The 19,851-nt window shown below is 40.6% G+C and overlaps 1 protein-coding gene across 1 annotated transcript in view; it reads right to left on the bottom strand.

Moving 5' to 3' along the window:
• Positions 1-4,398: 4,398 nt before the first annotated feature.
• mgat4a (alpha-1,3-mannosyl-glycoprotein 4-beta-N-acetylglucosaminyltransferase A) overlaps positions 4,399-19,851 on the bottom strand; it is a 293,796-nt gene continuing 278,343 nt past the window's right edge. The window contains exons 13-15 of the mRNA XM_073044063.1: positions 15,338-15,413; positions 12,556-12,668; positions 4,399-8,088 (exon numbers count right to left, since the gene is read on the bottom strand). Coding sequence (XP_072900164.1) covers positions 8,062-8,088; positions 12,556-12,668; positions 15,338-15,413 — 216 coding nt within the window. The 3' untranslated portion in view covers positions 4,399-8,061. The remainder of the gene's footprint in view (positions 8,089-12,555; positions 12,669-15,337; positions 15,414-19,851) is intronic.

The raw sequence follows: 19,851 nt of genomic DNA, 5'->3' as shown, positions 1-19,851 counted from the left end.
AGTGCAGGTATAATAATAATCAATAAGAAATAAGCTCTATCATTGTCTAGGGGATAATGTATTGTCCAATGGAAATATAAAGTTCACTCAGTTCATGCAGGCTGCAGCCTTTGGGGACCACTTTGTTGCAATGGTTGGAGAGAGAGAGAGATTTTGAGAAAAACTTGCCGGCTTTCCTTTTATGATTTCGATCCATCAGAGTCTCGTTGGTGTGGCCATTCACTTGTGGCCTCTCCTTTAGCTAAACCGTTCTTCCGTGATGAGCCCGCTACCCTGGCAAGGGAGGACACACATGAGCCCTCACCGGCGTTCGCTATAAAACGCTGTCACTGGATTTCCAGCGTTTCTCCTGGTGCGTCTAAAGGGGTTGTTCCCCAGACCCTCTTTTATCCTCACTCACGGGGTCTCAGATGTCAATCAGGTTGGGATGATGCAATCCCTCAACCAGCCCACTCTGGTTGTCCCCTGAGGGGTTTCAATGAATAGTACAGTACTCAATACACAATTCCGTCTCCAAGAGACAATGGCCATTATCAGCGGTTCCGTTTCACTGAGGCCAGGACACATTCCAAACCTTGTGGATTCTGCGTGTCTCTCTCTCATTTCCTGGGTCCCTGACCCGAATTAATAGCGATCTTGCGATTCTCAAAAAGGAGGGGGCGACTTTGTACCCTTCGACCCCTCAGAGTCGCGTCACATTCGTAACAATACGTTTGTATATGAATAGATTAAAAATCATGCAAAAACAGAAATAATGTATATTAAAGTGAGGTAGTGTTCATGTGTTTAATGTCCATTTAGGAATTGGATGGCAGAGGGGAAGAAGCTGTTCCTGAATCGCTGAGTGTGTGCCTTCAGGCTTTTGTACCTCCTACCTGCTGGTAACAGTGAGAAAAGCACATGCCCTGGGTGCTGGGGGTCCTTAATAATGGACACTGCCTTTCTGAGACACCACTCCCTGAAGATGTCCTGGGTACATTTGTAGACTAGTACCCAAGATGAAGCTGACTAAATTTATGACCCTCTGCAGCTTCTTTCAGTCCTGTGCAGTAGCCCCTCCCCTCCCATACCAGACAGTGATGCAGCCTGTCAGAATACTCTCCACGGTACATCTGTGGAAGTTTTTGAGGTTTTTTGTTGACACACCAAACTCTTCAAACTCCTAATGAAGTATAATCACTGTCTTACCTTCTTTATAACTGCATCAATATGTTGAAACCAGGTTAGGTCCTCAGAGATCTTGACACCCAGGAACTTGAAATTGCTCACTCTCTCCAGTTCTGATCTCTCTATGAGGATTGGTATGTGTTCCTTCATCTTACCCTTCCTGAAGTCCACAATCAGCTCATCCATCTTAATGATGTTGAGTGCAAGGTTGTTGCTGTAACACCGCTCCACTAGTTGGCATACCTCACTCCTGTACGCCCTCTTGTCTCCATCTGAGATTCTACCAACAATGGTTGTATCATCAGCAAATTTATAGATGGTATTTGAGCTACGCCTAGCAGCACAGTCATGGGTATGGAGAGAGTAGCATAGTGGGCTAGGCACACAGCCCTGAGGTGCATCAGTGTTGATCGTCAGTGAGGAGATGTTATCACCAATCCGCACAGATTGTGGTCTTCCTGTTAGGAAGTCGAGGACCCAATTGCAGAGAGAGGTACAGAGACCCAGGTTCTGTAACTTATCAATCAGGATTATGGGAATGATAGTGTTAAATGCTGAGCTTTAGTCAATGAACAGCATCCTGTCATAACTGTTTGTATTGTCCAGAAAGTCTAAGGCTGAGTGAAAAGCCATTGAGATTACGTCTGCCGTTGACCTATTGTGGTGACTGACAAATTGCAGTGCATCCAGGTCCTTGCTGAGGCAGGAGTTCAGTCTAGTCATGACCAACCTCTCAAAGCATTTCATCACTGTCGATGTGTTACTGGACAATAGTCATTAAGGCAGCTCACATTATTCTTCTTACACACTGTTATAATCGTTTCCTTTTTGAAGCAAGTGGGGACTTCCACCTGTAACAGTGAGAGGTTGAAAATGTCCTTGAATACTCCCACTAGTTGGTTGGCACAAATTTTCAGAGCCTTACCAGGTACTCCATCGGTACCTTCCAACTCGCGAGGATTCACCCTCTTTAAAGACAGCCAAACATCGGCCTCTGAGACGGAGATCACAGGGTCATGTGCAGCAGAGATTTTCACACCTGTAGTTATATTCTCCTTTATAAAGTCGGCATAGAAGGTGTTGAGTTCATCTGGTAGTGAAGCATCACTGCCATTCATGCTATTGGGTTTCGCTTTGTAGGAAGTAATATCTTGCAACCTCTGCCAGAGTTGTTGTACATCCTAAGTCACCCCCAACCTTGTTCAAAATTGTTTCTTTGCCCCTGAAATAGCCCTCTGCAAGTCATACCTGGTTTTCTGGTACCAACCTGGGTCGCCAGCCTTGAATGCCACAGATCTAGCCTTCAGCAGATGACATACCTCCCGGTTCTTCCACGACTTTTGGTTTGGGAATCTGTAAGTCCTCTTGAAATGAATGATCATATTTGTCTTCCTCACCATTGAGTCAACCTGCAAATTAACTTTTAGGGAGTGCTGTACAAGGACTCCCAAGTCCTTCGCTCCTCAGATTTTTGAATTTTCTCTCCATTTAGAAAATAATCTACCCCTTTATTTCTTCTGCCAAAGTGCATGACCATACACTTTCTGACACTGTATTCTAGCTATCTCTTCTTTGCCCATTTTCCTAATCTCTCAAAGTCCTTCTGTAGCCTCTTTTTAATATTTTAGTGTAGTTCTTTTTAATGCTGTAATATTCAGTAAGGTCACACTGCATTCAGTCAAGGCATCCATGATATAGTTTCAGCTGACAGTGTACGTAGATTTGTCTGATCCCTAGACTAAGATGCCCTTCACATGTACAGGACCTCTTGCTTTTATAACTTGTTTAGAATGTCACTAATACCATCATTTCTGTTCCCTCGTTAACATTTTCCTGTTTGTTACATTTCTCACTGGAATTTAGAAGATGGGGGGGGATCTCATTGAAACCTATCAAATGTTGAAAGGCAGATAGAGTGGATGTGGAAAGTATGTTTCCTTTAGAGGGGGAGTCTAGGATTAGAGGGCACAACCTCAGAATAGAGGGATATCCATTTAGGACAGAAATAAGGAGGAATTTCTTTAGCCAGAGAGTAGTGAATCTGTGGAATTCGTTGCCACAAGCAGCTGTGGAGACCAGGTCACTGAGTGTATTTAAGGCAAAGGTTGATAGATTATTGATAAGTCAAGGCAAGAAAGGTTATGGGGAGAAGGCCGGAGAATGGGGTTTAGTAGGAAATGGATCAGCCATGATCAAACGGTGGAGCAGACTCGATGGGTTAATTCTGCTCCAATGTCTTATGGTCTAAGTCCAGCATCATCTGTAGGGAGTTGGTGTGTATCTTCCCCATGGAATGCGTGGGTTTCCTCCCAACAGTCCAAAGACATCCCTGGTAGGTCAAATGGTCCTTTTAAATGGTCCTGTGATTAGGTTATGGTTTATAGGTTTGGTCAGGCGTTGCTGAGTTGGTATGGCTCAAAGGACTGGAAGGTGCTACTCCATGCGGTATCGCTAAATAAATAAATGTTCTGGGTGGGGTTGCAGTCAGCAAGTTATTGTGAATGGGTGGGGAGAGTGGTGATAAAGTAATTACCCTGTCATCCTGTGATGAATTTGTTACAGGTTTATTCTACTTAAAACTGGAGTGGAAGCAAGGTACCTTCTACCCAAGGACGATCTATGCAGAAGGAAGAGTGACAGTTCAAGCTAGTCGTCCACTATTGTCGTTAGGGCATACCTTAGGGGTAAGGAGAAAAACAAGTTTCTCAACGTCACCCAAGTCATGACACAATCAAAACCACTTTAAAACAACAGGTCAGGAAGTCTTAATATAAAATTAAAGATACATCAATAAGTTCTCATTATTAAAAATAAGCAGTTTCTTCATCAACAGAGCAAAATAAATACCTCTATCCTGTTATGAAGATAATATTGTATTACAATTCTTAGGCAAGATTTTCTTTTCTGAGAAACTTCCTTTGAGTAGGATTGTCCTTCAGTACACACAGAGATGTGAAGCTTTATGAGGTGATTAAGTGCTTGTGTTTCTGCATTGTGAATCCACAGTCTAGAAAAATAGCATGGAATGAAATTTACTCTAGAGAAAATGCATTAGGCCAATTGAGTTTTTTCCCCTTCCAAATAAATTAATGTATGATCCAGAGTATCACCTGGTCTAGAGGGCGACCTGGAAAAGTTTGAGGTTTAAATTATCTGTTTATTCTTTTAGCATTTAATCATTAAGTACTGGATACTATGAACATAGACTTTTCCAAACACTCAGTGCAAAGGTTGACATTGAAATGTAGCAATTTATTACACAATGGCAGGAAGAAGCCAATTATACAGAACATTCTACACCTTATTACATTTTAAAATATAACAAATTCAACTTTATTACAAGTATATCCTTTATAAAGTTATGGCACATATATGAAAATAACATAGACCCATGATGAAAGGCACATTGACGTTAACAAGCAGGTGCATAGTAACATACACAAAGCATAAACATATCCATAAAATAAGTAAAAGTATTTCAAGAGATTGATCTGTGGCACATGAAAAACCGATCCACTTCACTTGATTCACAATAAATCTCTTTCATTATGATAAACATGCTACAGATGAGCCCTCATTGATTCAGATTTATTCTGATTTTCTTATTAATAAGCAATCATTATGTTAAATTGACATGATTTACTGTCCAAAAATGGCCGAATTCTCAAATAATTTGCATATTATCAAGCTTCATGTTTATTTTGTTTTCTAATTTTGAATGCACTTATTGAAGAACAGGGCTTCATTTTCAAACAAAAGTACATCTCAGGCACAATCTCAAGGACCCCATTTTCAACTTACATTTGTAAAACCTGTTGGAACATTTTAAACAATGAATACAGATCCATGGTGTAGCTTCTAGCAGCAACCAAAGTGCAAATGGGATGAAGTGTACACATGCTCTATGTGTTACTCATCCTGAGAACGAAAACGCAAACCATTGTTAAGCCTCAAGGTAATTTTACAAAAGGTATTTACTCCACCCTCACATGACCATAAGAAACAACTGTTTCTTGTCATGTTGCAAACACTACATTAGGTGCTTTTGCAATGAATCTCAGTGTTGTACATGATGACATCTATGTACTTTAATAATAAAATTTACTTTGAACTTTTCTTTTAACATAACATGATCTTGCCCAATTGTGAGAGACCAGCAGAGAGCAAACAACTATAGAAACCCTGAATGCAAAATAGATCATATTTCATACTTCATATTCACAAACAAAAAATAAATCACATATTTGGAAAAACTTGCTTCTTGATTTGCATTCATGAAGGTTCATTTTATGGTGACAATTAACATCTAATTATACCATTTGATACTAGATGCATCTCAGAGTTGTACAGCCCAGAAATGGGCCCTTTAGCCCATCATATCCAGGCCTTCAAGCCCATCTAAAACTAATCCCATTAACATGCATTAGGATTGTATCCTTTTTTTGTCCACTCTATTGACGTTCCAGCTAAATGTTGCTCAAATGTAGAAAGTACATCTGATTCTCCGCTAGTAGTTTCAGATAGCATCTGTGTTAAAAAAAACGCTTTAAACTTCTCTCTCACCATAAACCAATGCTCTCTTTTTTATATATATGATCACTATGGGTATCTATCTGTCTTAACATTTGATTTTAAGAGTCTAAAACCTATCTTATCTGCTGATGAAAATGGCTTTGTATATACAGAGATTTGAAATGAGTATTGATCATTGCCATATTATTGAAACAAAATGTTATTTTTCATTTCAATAACTACATTACTGTGGTCTACATTTTCCATATTCATATGTCATAGTTACTTATTATCAAAGGCTCTCAATGGAAACAATCTTTAAAAAAACTACAATAAATTATTAACATCTCCTTTCGCTGACTTTCAAGCCAACTGACTGGCCAAATTTCCAATACTTCCTGCTTTTAGCCTAAATTATGCCAATACTTAGTATGACTGTGAACTTCAATTGTTATCATGATGGGTTTAGAGAATGTACCTTTTTAGAGGAAAGGATCAACTTAAATACAACTTTTGTTGCTCAGCTCTGCACAATAGCAACATGTATCCTCAATACTGTCATATGCCTTCTTATTGACTTTCTTTCTGCCCTTCCCTCCCAATATTTATAGAACATTAATTACTTCGAGGCAGAAGATGGGAAGGAAGAACTAAAAGTTCTTCTTAAACTTTTCACTAGTTTTATTTTTAATATTTTATAATAGCAAGATTGTCCAATTCCAATTTTAACAATTCCATCACTGAAAATGTAAACCACTAATATCAGCCTCTCATTCAATTTCATTTTGCACTCACTGATGGTAACAACTTTGGCTAGTTTAAGCAGTTTTCATGAAACTTTCCTTTCCGGCAAGAAAAAAGCTATCCTCCATTAATTAAATATCAAAACATCATGAACATAATTAAGTATAAAAAATTACATCAACTTTTTAAATTTATATTGAACACGAGTGCACTCTCAAGTTAAAGGCCGTGTTTTTCCACACTAGCTGTATCAGTTTAGGGTTTTCCAGCAATAAGTTGCAAAGATTTTATTGGAAAGGATAAAATATTTGTGATGGTTCAGTTAAATATTCTGAATAAAATTGGCACCAACATCACGTTACATTTATCCATCCAATTGTTCCAATAGTTAAATATGCAGAAGTGTATTTTTGAAAAGAAAATCCAGGAAAATCGATCTGTAATGTTATTAACACTTAGAGTTTTCTTTAAGCTATTAAATAGATTAAACTATTAAACTTTAAACAGATGAACTGGAAAATTGAGTTTTTTTTTTGGCTTGTGGGCAATAGATTTCTGAACTGTAGAAGTACTATTACTTTTTCAAAGATTGCACTTAAAAACATTTTCCAACAAACAAAATGCAAAGTCTCTTTGTCTTGCATTTCTTTTTATTTAATAAATATTAAGATGTCTACAGAAAAATCATTGCTCTCTACCTGCTCAACATTCAATCAGTTCCAGTAACGTGACACTAAGTTCTGCATAAACAATGCCACTGAAGGGGTAGTGATGGTTTTCCCCCATTCCCCACCACAAGTTCACCTTGCTCTGGGTGCTAAATTTAACTGTGGTCCCCTTGCAACTGCCCTGTGAACTCATATGATCACTATTGTACAGGAGCCTCTCAAAATGAAATCTGTCCCCTCCATTCTGCAATGTACAACTAAGTCCACCGATAAAGTCACATCATCAGCCTAGATGTCCTGGAACTGACGTCCTGCAACCATTCTCAGGAAAATTGGCAAATTACAACCTTAATAAATTCAAGGTTGTGTAAAGGCAGTTTTTCTTTCCTTCATAAAAATGAAGTAGCTCTTCTGAAGTTAATTTAATTGTCTAGAAACCAAATACTATATTTCTCTAATCAAGAATCTGGATTCCCTCAAAATATGATAAATCTGTCCAGTGCATATTTACAATAAATTAAAGGTAACCAACCCCTTATATTCTCTCCTCTGCTTGCACATTCTCTGTCCCTGATGCACAATTTACGTTTAAAATTTGTAACATTTAAGTCCTTTATACAAGTATTATATCTTTTCTTAATTTTGTTCAATATTTAGGTAAAATGGGTCACAAAAAATACACCTTTGTAGCTTATGATGAGAAGATCAGTCCATTATCTTCAGATTACCAAAAAAAAAACCTCAGTTGGTAACTCTTCAAAATTAGAATCTTCACATAGAAAATTACAGTAGATTTCACAGGAGGTAGTGTGTGGGAACAATGAATATCCACAACGATCAGATGATGAGGTGATGTGTCCAGGAACTCTGTGATCAATATCAACACTTTATCAAAGAGAGCTATTAAGATGGATTGGGGCAATTCTTTTCTATAAAACAGATTAATCCTCAAACTTTTTTAAAGTTCTGATTAACTGGCAGCTTTTTTAAGATGGATCTGAAATGAATAAAAAGACAAAAAAATCATTAGTAAATAACTGCGTAGAATGATCCATCTCAATTACAATGGTTCAATGTCTCAGTTTAATATCAGAGAATGTATACAGTACACAACTTACTCTCTGCAGACATCCACAAAACAGAAGAAAAACCCCAAAAAATGAATGACAGAAAAATGTTAGAACCCCCCCCCCCAACAAGCAGCAGCAAATGTATCTACCCTCTCCTCTCCCACTTACTCCAGCAAAAGCATAACCCCGCTCCCAACACCCACCAGGCTAGCAAAGCTCCCAGAGTCCATCAAAAACTATAGTCCATCCCAACACTTGGACATCGCAGACACACTGTCTCTCTCTCACTAGCGAGGGAGGGGGGGATAACAATGAGAGGGGCGTCTGGCAGCTCGCTGTTTCAATGTCACAATCTGCCATGCTGCTTGTCTAACTCCCCCGACTTGAGGAGGGAGGGGGAGAGGGAGATATATAGAGAGATAGAGAGGGGGAGAGGGGGGGAGAAAGGGGAGAGAGGGGGAGAAAGGGGAGGGGGAGAGGGAGGGGGGAGAGGGAGAGGGGAGAGGGAGAGGGAGAGGGAGAGGGAGAGGGAGAGGGAGAGGGGGAGGGGGAGGGGAGGGGGAGGGGGAGGGGGAGGGGGAGGGGGAGGGGGAGAGGGAGAGGGAGAGGGAGAGGGAGAGGGAGAGGGAGAGAGAGAGAGAGAGAGAGCTCAAGTGCAGGGGCCTTCCAACATCAGTGCACAATTCCAATAAACTTAATTCTGGCACAATTTATTTTTAACTGTTAGTGATGTTTAGAAATGCACTATCAACAGTGCTACACTGGTTCTTGCTCTTAGAGTCATAGAGGCCTACAGCAGCGAAACAGGTCCTTTGGCCCATCTAGTCCATGCTGAATACTGCTTAGTCCAGTGATCTGCACCCATAGCCCTCCATACCCCAATAATCGATGGACTTATCCAAACTTCTCTTAAATGTTGAAATCGAACCTACATCAACCACTCTGCTGATAGCTCACCACCCGGAGTGAAGCTCCCCATCATGTTCCCCTTTAACATTTCACCTTTCATGGGGTTTTCACAGATATTTTCAATCTGTCCCTGGCCCAGGCAGTTGTCCCCACAAGTTTCAAGATCGCCACCATTGTGCCAGTGCCGAAGCATTCCACTGCCACGGGCCTGAATGACTTCCGCCCAGTTGCACTCACCCCCATCATTGCAAAGTGCTTTGAGAGACTGGGTCCATCACATCTGAAATCCTGTCTGCCCACTACCCTGGACCCCCATCAATTTTCCCATCGCACCAACAGGTCAACAGAGGACGCCAATTTGATCACCCCAACTCTTACGTCAGAATACTGTTCATTGAGTTTAGTTCGGCATTCAATACTGTGATCCCCTCCAAGCTGATCGCCAAACTTCGCCAGCTTGGTATCAGCTCATCCCTCTGCAACTGGACCTTGGACTTTCTGACTAACAGACCCCAGTCTGTTAAGTTAGACCACCTCTCCTCCTCCACTCTCACCCTGAACACCAGTGTGCCTCAAGGCTGTGTGCTGAGCCCTCTTCTGTACTCCCTTTTCACCTATGACTGCGTTCCTGTACATGGTTCTAATTCCATAATCAAGTTCGCAGATGACGCCACGGTGGCTTGATCAGAGAGGATGACGAGACGGCCTACAGGGACGAGGTCCAGCACCTGGCCGCGTGGTGCGCTGACAACAACCTGGCCCTTAACACCCAGAAGACCAAGGAGGTCATTGTGGACTTCAGGCATGCTAGGAGCCACACTCATGTCCCCAGTTACATTAACGGAGCTGTAATGGAGCGTGTATCAAACTTCAAATTCCTTGGTGTCCACATCTCACGTGGTCCCTGAACTCCTCCATCCTGATCAAAAAGGCGCAACAGTGCCTTTATTTCCTGCAGAGCATCAAGAAAGCTCACCTCTGTCCCAGGATACTGACGGACTTTACTGCTGTACCATTGAGAGCATGCTCACCAACTGCATCTCAGTGTGGTATGGCAATTGTCCCATATCAGACTGCAAAGGACTCCAGCGTGTGGTGAAAACTGTCCAGCGGATTATCAGCACCCAATTGCCCACCATTGAGAGCGTCTACCATAAACGCTGCCTGGGCAGGGCGTAAAGCATTATCAAGGATGCATTTCACCCTAACCGTGGACTTTTTACTCTCCTCCTATCTGGCAGGCGCTACAGGAGCCTCTGCCCCGCTACCAGCAGGCACAGGGAGAGCTTCTTCCCTGAGGCTGTGACCCTGCTGAACCTCACACCACAGCACTAAGCAGTATTGCACCCATATTGTACTGTCTCAGTACTTTTATATTTGTGTACTGTAGCACTTACTTTTTATTCACAGTTATTTTGTAAATAACACCATTCTGTTGCACTTCTGGTTAGATGCTAATTGCATTTCATTAGCTTTGTATCTGTATTCGGCACAATGACAATAAAGTTAAATCTAATCTAGTTAACCCATGACCTCTAGTTCTAGTCTCATCCAACCTCAGTGGAAAAGCACTGCTTGCATTTGCCCTATCATTGCACTCAAATTTTGTACTCTATCAAATCTCCCCTCGTTCTCCCATGTTCCAGGGAATAAGGTCCTAACCTTTCCTTGTAACTCAGTTTGCCAAGTTGTGGCAACATCCTTGTAACTTTTTTCTGTACTCTCTCAATTTTATTGATATTTTTCTATAGGTAGGTGACCAGAACGGCACACAGTACTCAACATTAGACCTCACCAACATCTTAACAACTTCAACATAACATACCAAGTCCTATAGTCAGTACTTTGATCACTGAAGGCTAACATGCAAAAAGTTCTCTTTACATAAGCATTTCACTGATGCCCAAGCTTGGAGTTCTCATCTCAAGCCCACAATGACGCACTTTCCTTAGCAACTCTGGTAACCTCTCTCAAACATGCAGCCTCTACCACCAAGGTGGTCAAGAAATTTAGGTACACGGGCACACAACACATTTCCCTCCAAATCAAACACCATCCTGACTAGGCAGTTCTTTCATCATCACCCTGCAATGCGCTACTCAACTGCACCATGGAAGTACCTGACTGTAGCCATTCAGAGAGGCAGCTGACGAGCACCACCTCAGGCTATGAATGCTGGCCTTGCAAGCAATGTTCAGATCTGAGGAAATAAATAATAAAAATGCCCAATATCCATTGAATCAGTGATCTTCATGAATATGCAACTTCTTGATACTTCCAAAGCCTTTTACTAATCCCATTGTGTAGTCTACAGTCCAGCCCACGTTCTGGAATCCCCTCTCTAAATCTGTTGTGTCACTCTCCCGCCTTTCTGCCAAATGTCAACTCTTAAAATCCAGCATCTTTGAACACTTCAGTCACCTACCTTGACTTCTGGATGGAGTCAAATTTTATTTGATTCCATTCCTAAGAAATATCTTGAAGGTTTCTACTTCAATAAAGATAGGTTATTGGAATTACAATGTTAATAAAACAAATTCTAAACAGATTGCTCTAAATATTAGAATGTATACAACTTGAATAATATTTCTCCAGTTCGGTTGGCAGCGGCGAGAGTCTTGTTTACACAGATTGTAACATTGAAAGATCAGCTTTGTTTATCATATGTACACCGAATGTTGAAACGCACAGTAAAATGTGTGGTTTCCGTCAACGACCACAGTCCAAGGATGTGGCGGGGGCAGTCCGTACGCCTTGCCATGTTCCGGTGCCAACATGGCGTGCTCACAAGTTATTAACCCTAACCTGTACACCTTTGGAATATGGGAGGAAACTGGAGTACTCAGAAGAAGACCATGTAGTTACGAGAAGAACGTACAAACTCCTTACAGACAGTGACAGAATTGCTGGTGCTGTAATAGCGTTACACTAACCATTGAGGGCCCAACATATGTATCCCCCATATAAGACAGACAAGAAAATGTATGTAGGCGCTATTAACATCTTTCCCAAAGGGTATCTAGTTCCACGTGCAATTCTTAAGTTAAAATTAATGGTGGCAAGCTGATAGCTTCTTGGCTATTGGCAATTGTTATAGCAATTCATGATTCTGATGAGAAAATACTGAATTTTATCTAAATGTTCTAAGAGCATCAGAACATCAATGAAATGCACAGTTGGATACAATTTTATAATTAAACTGGAAAAGAGTCTACTCCCCCAGGTGAACCTTATTTCATTATAACAGTACAAGGATAGTTCCTCTTGGCATCTTGGTCATTATTTTTGAACAATCATGTATAACAAAGCCAAGAAGATCTGATCTTGAACATAATGGTGTTTGTGGATTCTTCCTATACAAAAATTAATTGCTATGTATCAAATAGCAATTTATTTTACTAGCAAGTTGTCTGTAGAACTGCCTACCAGACACGCAGAAATTATTCACAACATACACACAATATACTTTCTTGACAACTTCTTACCTCATCTAGTAGAACCCACACTTCGGAATCTTGTAAAACTGATAGCCTAATGGCCGAGATAGGATTTAAACGCTTGTGAATGGCACCTTCAGCTATTCCATTTTCAAATCTACCTGCACACAAGAAAAGCACACAAGTATTTTACAAGTATCCAAGGACTCCACATCACAGTATTATTTATATTTTTATTTGCACAATTTTCTTTATTTGTTCATTGGTTGTTGTTAGTCTTTGTTTATGTATATTCAGCTTTATGTAGAAGCATATCTAATAAATTATATTGTACTTCTTTATTTTCCTGTAATTGCCTGCAAGAAAGTTAATCTCAAGGTAATATATGGTAGTGTATGCTCGTTCATTATGTGTCATGTCCTATGACATAGGTGACCATGGTCTTTCCATGACCGTGATTGTTCTTGGCAAAGATTGTACAGAAGTGATTTGACGTTGCCTTTTTCTGGTCAGTGTCTTTACTGAATAGGTGATCCCAGCCATTATCAATACTCTTCAATATTGACAATATACGTCAGTGATAATAAACCGAATTCTGATTCTAACTTATGCCCAATTGAACACTGATAACAGTAACACAAGAAGCCAGCAGGAAGAACTTGGCAAAGGGGCTCAGTTTGGCATCAGTGGATTTATTAATTAACAAAAGAAAGGAGACACACACACACACACACACTGAAGTCAGCTGTGGTGCTGGTGCTGGATACAGAGTAATGCATCCTCTGCTCTGGGATCTTAAAGCTGTTCAGGTCCATCTACTGAAATCACTTTTCTTACCCACATAAAGCCAGAACTCTTACTTCATGTTCCAGTCAATAATAGATCTTGAAAGAGGCATTCTTTTCTACACCACTGATCAGAGTGACATTTTTAGGCCTCTGGAGTTAAATCATATAAAAACAGGCCACTGACTTATGCTCTGTCAGAGATTTGCTGACGGCTACTGAATGTCTATCACTTGTTCCTGACAGTTCTTACAGGTAAAACATCCTTGGAAATGAACTAAACTCTTGCTTCCTGGGCCTGCTGCAGCCGATGACAGAGTCTCAGACACGTACAGTGTATATAATTAGGGTGCCCAAGACCTTTGCACAGTCCTGTGTTTACCAATGTGGACTGGGTAGTGAGTTTGTAAATCTGCCAGGAGCAAAGAATGTTGGGAATGGTGGGGGTGGAGCGCTTCAGGAGGGGTGTGGGACAGGTGGCAGAGAAGGAGTGCCAGGGGCAGGGTAAGGCACAGATGCAGACACACCCAGCCCTGAGACACCAGGCAAGGTCATTTGATTCAAAACGATTGGTTTATTGATAATTACAGAACGTCTCTTTGGCACTTCCCACTTCCCCCCTTTTTCCCCTAACCACATTCACCCTCTCCCTGCCTCCTTCTCACTCTCGGTCCACAATAGAGACCCATATTAGAATCAGGTTTATCATCACTCGCATATGATTTGAAATTTGTTTTCTCTATGACAGCAGTACAGTGGAATACATAAAGTTACTACAGTACTGTGCAAAAGTCTTAGGCACCCTAGCTATGTACATGTGCTTAAGATGTTTACACTGTATCGTAGTTCCGAGACTCTCCAGTAAATAAGCATCCCCTGTATTGCTTAGATTATACAGGAGGGCCAATGAGAAATCAGTAACTCTGCTGTTGATTCATTTGATTGGACACATTAAAGTGATGCCAGCAGCAAGTTTACCATTCAATAAATGAGAATAATTGAACTCTGGTCCTGCCTAATTAAAATAATTTTTGATTGCTGTATAGTAAAGGGCATTTTTAACACACGATAAAAATATCCCCAAAGGAATTTCTGTGCACATTTCTTTTGGACTTTGGATAAAAGAGACCTGGAGTCACCTCAGACTCCATGTGCATCCCATGGGAAGGAGGGTGGTTGTGTGCCATCCTGTATTGGGAGATCAGCAGCATTAAACTACTGGGTGTTAACATATCAGATCACTTGTCCTGGCACACAGAAGCTATCACAGGGAAAGCATGCCACTGAATACTAACAACCTTCTACAGATGTATTGTTGCAAGTATCCTGACTGGTTGCAACATGCTGTGGTGTGGAAATTTGAATGCACAGGAACATGAGGTGATTTAGAGAGTAGTGGACACTGTCTAATCCATCATGGGCATATCCCTCGCCGGTCAATGGCCCTGCCTCAAGATCCACACCTCACACCATGCCATTTTTTTTTTTTGCAGCTGTCATGAGGCAGGAGGTACAGAGCCTGGAGTCCCACACAATCAGGAAAAGAACAGCTACTTCCCTTCAACCATTTGGTTTTTGAACCAACTGGCAAGTCCCACATCACTATAGTTTAGCAACACTATGAACACTTGGCACAAAACGGACTTGTTTCTAATTGTGTTTACTTGTGAAAAAGAAGTATCATTTACGTTTAATTTGTTTTTCTTGTTAATGCTGCTGATCTGATGCTACGTGTCTGTGAGTAAGTTTTTCATTGCACCTGTGCACACATGCGTTTGTGCATAAGCTCAACTTTGATCAGATTAGATTTCACTCAAGGATGTTCAGCCAAGTCATCTGGACAGAGGCTTCTTGTTAAGGTTCTTGTTCACTTAAAGCCAACACAATGATGTTTTTTCGGAAATGCCTTCAACACAGAACTCAGCAAAAAGATGGGAATTAAAGTGCAGATTAGCAGCAGACTGGGTTTAAAAGAAGAACAGGTCATTTATATGATACTTGAAACACGTATAGTGATGAAGGTTGTTAAGAGATTTAAATTATACCTATTCTATAAAACCCATCTTCTGTGCGCTTATATTTTTGATCTTTGGTCTCCTGAAGTAATTCAGATCCTAAATCCTAAAAGAAAGTGGAAAACAGATAAAACAATTCTTTAGGAAGTTATTAACAATAAAGATGAATGAAATGAATAACTTTTGCAATCACAAAATCAAAAAGAAATATCATAAAATTTAAGCACTGTTTCTTTTAAAATTGAAAAGCTTTGACAATTGAGAGATGAAGTCATCTTGAGAAAATGGTCCTGCAACCTTGCAGTACAAGGTTAGAAACTGCTGTTGCCTTTCCATCCACTTCCAATTGTGCCTTCATCCAAGTCTGGGATTTCTTCACAAAATCTCTCCATCTGCATCTCATCCTTAAATCTTTACTTTGTGACCAAGTTTTCAGTCACCCCAATATTACCCTCTTTGACATTATGGTGAAACTCCTTTGCAAATGAAAAGTTAGCAGCATGCAGTTTGCCCTGTTTTCTTTGGCCACATGTAACTTCACTTTGATAAAACTAGTGGAACAGGTTTAGGAATTTTATGTTGATTTCAACTAATTAAACTCAGCGTTTCTGCATTTGTGTTGTATTTAAAGACATTATGGTGGAATTTGACCCCATCCACAAATACTGACCACACACCCAGACACTTAAAAAATACCTTCCCAATGTTAAGGCAATACTGGTAACATGGTTTTAGGAAGAATTCTTACATACAATAAGACAAAGTACAGCCATGCTCGAGAGATGTGGTAACAAGCTCTACTTCACCTTCATCAGCCTAGATTCTGGCTGTGATTATTTAGTCTTCAGCACAGCCACCATTTTGTCCTCATTTCAACTTGCCATTGAGAAAATGGTGGCGAAGGTGCTCCGACAAGATGCCAGGATTTAAGATTAATGATGAAGGAAAGTTTAGTTTAGTTGGCCACTGAATTACTGATTCATTTGGTTCAGCTCAATGTCGTGGGCTTATTAGCCTGTTCCTGAGCTGTTCTGTTCTATATTGGAACAATAATGTATATGCATCTCTTAATTAACAAATGTTTGATGTATGAATTTTTGCAATGAAGCAATTGACACTTTAAGATACATGTTCTCAGTTTATGAAGTATTTTTCACTATGATGAACAATCCTTACATTAAGGAAGCAGAAAGAGAGATTATGTCAACAATTGGAATAATTGCAACACAGTAACAAAGATTGTTATCTGTTGGAAATGCCCCATTGAAATAAATTGCTGTTCCCACTGATCATTGACATCAATTGTAAAGCAAATCAAGGCCTTTTTACAATATTGACTTGGCACAACTGGTCATTGAATATACCTCTCTTAGTTGTAACAGAATTTTATATCTGAAAGTGCATTCAGTGACATGCCATTATAAAGGGAACAGAGTGAGGAATTAACATATAGCTAGAAGTCTGAAGATGATGCAGGAAAACATGAGATCATTACTCCAAGGCTTGAAAGGATACAAGTTGGGAGATGGACCTTCTGAAGATGATGTTACATACAAAAGCGGCCATGGTTGTTGATCCTTTCCGCATCTCGCAGTGCATCGGGCTGCAAATTTGCCATTTCTTCAGCATTTTTGTTTTTTTTTAAATGAGGTCGAGTTGCTAGCTCAACACTCAACCCAGCATGGATGGAAAGCGTGCAAGGAGCCGGCCGGATTTGAACCCAGGATCGCTCGCCTCGCAGTCCGGTGCAGGTGCTACTATTCCACCGGCCAGTTGAAAATGATGTTATATTCAAAACCAGCCATGTTAAGCTTAGACATTTAAACAAAAATATGTGCAACTCATAATATTTAGCTTGCAAGGAAGGTAGCATCATTAGATAGTGTGAAGGCAGAAAACTCTCTAAGTGAATTGAAATAAATCAGAGGAAACGAGAAAATCTGCAGATGCTGGAAATCCGAGCAATACACACAAAATGCTGGAGGAACTCGGCAGGCCAGGCAGCATCTACGGAAAAAAGTAGAGTCAATGTTTCAGGCCGTAATTTTGACTGTGCTTTTTCCATAGATGCTGCCTGACCTGCCGAGTTCCTCCAGCATTTTGTGTGTGTAAATCACAGGAAGATTGCTACTCTCCTAACAAGTGTTTACCTGTAAGTTATTTGCATGTGGATGTCCTTATACACATTCATTTAGAAGAATGAGAAAAATTCATGGCTGCGAAAGATTACCTTGTTGTTTTCCTTTGAGGCAATACTGAGGGTGACCAAATTTAAGCCTCTCCTAGTCTACCAGTCGATGAACCCGAGAGCTCTGAAGGGATATTTGAAGCCCAGTCTTCCAGTGATGCAGCAATCTAACAAAATGAGTGGATCACGGCTCTGTGCCTCCAAGACTACATCATATAATTTCTCTCACCATTCATTGGATAAAGAATATCAACAGAGCCTTGCTCTTTCTCAGCAACGTTCGCCTGGCGGAGAATCTCACCTGGTCCCTCAACACCAGCTCCATAGCAAAGAAAGCCCAGCAGCGTCTCTACTTTCTGCGAAGGCTGAGGAAAGTCCATCTCCCACCCACCATCCTCATCACATTCTACAGGGGTTGTATTGAGAGCATCCTGAGTAGCTGCATCACTGCCTAGTTTCGAAATTGCACCATCTTGGGTTGCAAGACCCTGCAGCGGACAGTGAGGTCAGCTGAGAAGATCATCAGGGTCTCTCTTCCCGCCATCATGGACATTTACACTATATGCTGCATACACAAAGCAAACAGCATTATTAAGGACCACATGCACCCCTCATACAAACTCTTCTCCCGCCTGCCGTCTGGGAAAAGGCACCAAAGCATTCGGGCTCTCATGATCAGACTATGTAACAGTTTCTTCCCCCAAGCCATCAGACTCTTCAATACCCAGAGTCTGGACTGACACCAACTTACTGCCCTCTACCAAACCTATTGTCTTGTTTATTATTTATTGTAATGCCTGCTCTGTTTTGTGCACTTTATGCAGTCCTGGGTAGGTCTGTAGTCTAGTGTAGCTTTTTTTTCTGTGTTGCTTTTACGTAGTTCAGTGTAGTTTTTATACTGTTTCAAGTAGCACCATGGTCCTGAAAAATATTGTCTCGTTTGTACTGTGTACAGTACTGTACCACCAGTTATAGTTGAAATGACAATAAAAAGTGACTTGACTTGAGATAATTTGGACAACCCGTCTAACAACACTGAGATAGAATGCTGCTCTTGCCAAAACAACTCATGGCCCTGAATGTTTTCCCTACATTTAATTGCAGCATTTACCACCACCGTTGGCAGGGTGTTCCAAGCACCCACCACCCTCTGTGTAAAGAACTTTTCTCTGACATCCCTCTATACTTTCCTCCAGTCACCTTAAAATTATGCCCCTCACATTAGTCACATTTGGACTGTTCTCCAAATTGGAAAATGTCAGCATTTCGTGCTCAGTGAACGAACACTAATATTACTATTTTATGGTTATTTACATCCTGCAATACATACATTGGCAGTAACATTTTCCTGTTGTTATGATCTTGAATAGTTAAAAGAAAATGATTGTGAAATGCTTTTGGTAGTCTGGAAAGCAACAAACAGCCCCATAAAAATACTATTTCTCTTTTATACTGCCTCATCAACAGTTCACTGCCTCCCTCTGACTCTCTCTGTTCTCTGATTCCATTAACGAATCAGGGTTGTGATTGTTGCAGAAATACCATCAGCCTGAAAAGGATATATCTTTTTTATTTCCTAACAAGACTTACAAAACGCTTTCTGAAAAATCAATATAAACTACAATCAACTGCATTTTCTACATCGAGCCTATTAGTTGCTTCTTCAAAAAAAACACTCGTGTTTTGCAAGCACACGTAAGCTGGGTTTTCTTGATTGACCAGTGTTTTTGTAACTCCATCAATGCATTTCAAGCATGGCATTAGATTTACAGTCATAGCTAGCCATTCTATTTTCATAAAACGTTCAGTCACATGATGTTCATCGAGGCCTATATTATTGCTTATTCAGAAGCCAGTTAAGGAAAAAGCATGTTGGTAAAGATACACTCAGTGGCCACTTTTATGAGGCTCAAGAGTGGGACCTGGTGTGGTCTTCTGCTGCTGTAGCCCATCCACTTTAAGGTTCGATGTGTTGTGCTTTCAGAGATACTCTTCTGCACACTATAATAGTATTGTGTGGTAATTTCCGTAACTATCGCCTCCCTGGAGGTTTGAAACAGTCTGGCCATTTTTCTTTGACCTCTTTCATTAACAAAGCATCTTTGCCCACAGAACTGCCACTCACTGGACATTTTCTGTTTCTTTCACCATCCTTTATAATCTCTATAGACCGTTGTGTGAGAAAGTTCCAGGAGATCAGAAGCTTCCGATATACTCAAACCACCCCATAAGACCAAAAGACCATTAAGACGTCAGAGCAGAATCCGGCCATTAAACTCATCGAGTCTGCTCCGCCATTCCATCATTGCTGATCCCAGATCCCAGATCCCACTCAACCCCGTACACCAGCCTTTTT

Source organism: Hemitrygon akajei, chromosome 4 (assembly GCF_048418815.1).
Source record: "Hemitrygon akajei chromosome 4, sHemAka1.3, whole genome shotgun sequence".
Lineage (NCBI taxonomy): Eukaryota > Metazoa > Chordata > Chondrichthyes > Myliobatiformes > Dasyatidae > Hemitrygon > Hemitrygon akajei.
This window is presented reverse-complemented; position numbering and strand designations above follow the sequence as displayed.